Source organism: Coenobita brevimanus, chromosome 57 (assembly GCF_032717465.1).
Source record: "Coenobita brevimanus isolate Jiangsu-jjx chromosome 57, ASM3271746v2, whole genome shotgun sequence".
Classification (NCBI taxonomy): domain Eukaryota; kingdom Metazoa; phylum Arthropoda; class Malacostraca; order Decapoda; family Coenobitidae; genus Coenobita; species Coenobita brevimanus.
In genome coordinates, this window is record NC_137010.1 from 4,495,804 (window position 1) to 4,498,026 (window position 2,223).

At 40.1% G+C, this 2,223-nt stretch overlaps 1 protein-coding gene across 1 annotated transcript; it reads left to right on the plus strand.

Moving 5' to 3' along the window:
* Window positions 1-794: 794 nt before the first annotated feature.
* LOC145402162 (protein N-terminal asparagine amidohydrolase-like) lies at window positions 795-1,748 on the plus strand. Its single transcript, XM_080274281.1, has one exon. The coding sequence runs from the start codon at window positions 795-797 to the stop codon at window positions 1,746-1,748; it is 954 nt and encodes a 317-aa protein (XP_080130407.1).
* Window positions 1,749-2,223: the final 475 nt, after the last annotated feature.

Here is a 2,223-nt window from a genome sequence, read left to right on the forward strand (position 1 = left end):
CTTCACTCTTGCTTCCTGCCAAATGTCAAGAGCTGATGACCTAAATCTGAAGTGATCTTTTTTGTTGTTGGCAAAAAATGGTATTGATTTCTTTTGTGTTGTGTTGGGGGTGCAAGTAGGAAGTGCTTGGTCATGCATTGTTTCCACTGGCCTTCACTACAGTGCACTTTTTTTCTTTTTCTTTTTTATTTTTAGGTACCGGTATAGTGTATGTAATTTGTTAAGGGAGAGAGGTGGTGATTAGTAGTGTGGGAAGGTTGTATAGTATTCTTAAGTTTGTAGAGAATATTTCCTTTGTTGTTTAATCACATTATTTTTTTTTATTTTTTATTTTTTTTTATTTTTTATTTTTTTAAATAGAGTACCGGTATGTGTAATTTGTTAAGGGAAAGATGTGGTGATTAGTTATGTGGGAAGGTTGTATATATTCTAAAGTTTGTGCTTTGTTGTTTAATCACATGGTTGTGGAAGATTAATAACCCCTGTTTATTTTATATTACTTAGTATACCATTTCATTATTTTATTTTCTTGGTCATCTCTGGAAATCAGAGGGATTGTAAAGTAGCTTTGTTGTGGCTTTTAATTTGGTAATCTTTATGAATTGTTGTTTTTTAAATTTTGCCAAAAGTTGTTTGGAAAGACAAATTCCCTCTTCTCTTTCAGGGATGACGAGCTGCATCCACGCGGAGGGATAGAGGAAGTAGTGGTCAGAGGATAGAGTTTATAGTGTTAGAGGGTAGGAAAAGTGTTAGAACATTGGTGTCACAGTGCTCTCATATTTTTAGAGGCAGATATGGTGCTAGTCATTGAAAGTAAACAGTTAGTAAAATGCCCAGCCTCAACAGATGACTTTTACACTGCCCACCCTAAACTGGTTGAGAAGGGGCTGAGTTTTGCACATCAGAGTATTAGAGAAGTGGAGGGAGGTCACTGTCTATATGTGGGGCAGGGGGAATTTGCAGTTGTGCCGGGTAGTGATGAGAGGGTCAAGACTGTTGGTTCCGACGATGCCACCACCTGCCACATTGTTGTCGTGCGCCATGCCTCCTCTGGTACCATGGCAGTGGCCCATTTTGATGGCCGCAGTAGTGAAAAGGCTGCTGTCAGAGTTATGATAGAGAAGATAAAGGACATAGAGGGCAGCACAGAGGGACTGGAATTGTGTGTTGTGGGTGGGTACCTGCCGGAAAAGGGTAGTTCAGAGGCAATGAAAAATGAATCAGAACACCTGTCACTGAAGATCCTGGGCTTATTCATGGAACACAGATGTACATTTAATCTTACCCTGTGGTGTACTTGTTCCCTTAATACCACAACACAACCAGGCATTGGACCAAAACCCATCATATATGGTGTTGGGGTGGACATTCAATCTGGCTTGATATTCCCTGCATTTTTTAAGTCACATGAACCCAACCTGCCGCTCCGTGCTGCATCTCGGTGGATGGGCGGGGATCGAGGCCCTCATGACCTTTATGACCATCATACAGGGACCATAACCATCCATCCCTTCAGTTACTCTGGGTTGGGCTGGTTTGGTGTGTATCTTAGACTCCCAGATGATGCTCTGCTAAAAAATTTCTCGACATCCCCGAAAGTTGAGCCACCTCGGTTTTGTCAAGAAATGCGTAAAGTGTTTAAAATATTTGTTGATCATCCAAACCCACAACAGACACTGTTCCCAAGCAACCGGGCCAAGCAGTATAGTCTCAGTGACACTGGGTTGTGGGAGCTGGTTGGAAACTGAAACACGTGTGTGACTGATGGTGATAGCAGTAGATAATAATATTGAGAAATTCTTTAAATTATAAATGGGTGATCAGTTTCATCATATAATTGGAGTACTTCAGTTTGAAATACCCTGTAGTTGCTTATGATGTGTGTTGTGTATCTTCACAATATGATCTACAATAAGTTGGTGTGAGAATTAGGAGAGTAAACAGTAAGGTTGATCACAATTTTTCACTGGTACAGTAATGGAATGCCTGCTCTATTTTTACATTGTTTACATTGTGCATATCATGAAACCTTGATGTAAGAGCAATTAGTAATGGATAACCAAAGCTAAGAGTTCTGCTTCAAGCCTGTGATTTAATTGGTTAATGAAGATGATGAGATAGAAACTCCTGGCAGCTTATGAGGTCACCGAATTGCTTTAGTGTCTTGTAAAAGCATATTCTGTTTCATTCATTGTCAAGATGTGGAAATGGTCCACTCTGTGC

Bases quoted from the DNA above. Each gene is read 5' to 3' on its own strand.
- LOC145402162 (XM_080274281.1), top strand. From the start codon at position 795: ATGGTGCTAGTCATTGAAAGTAAACAGTTAGTAAAATGCCCAGCCTCA.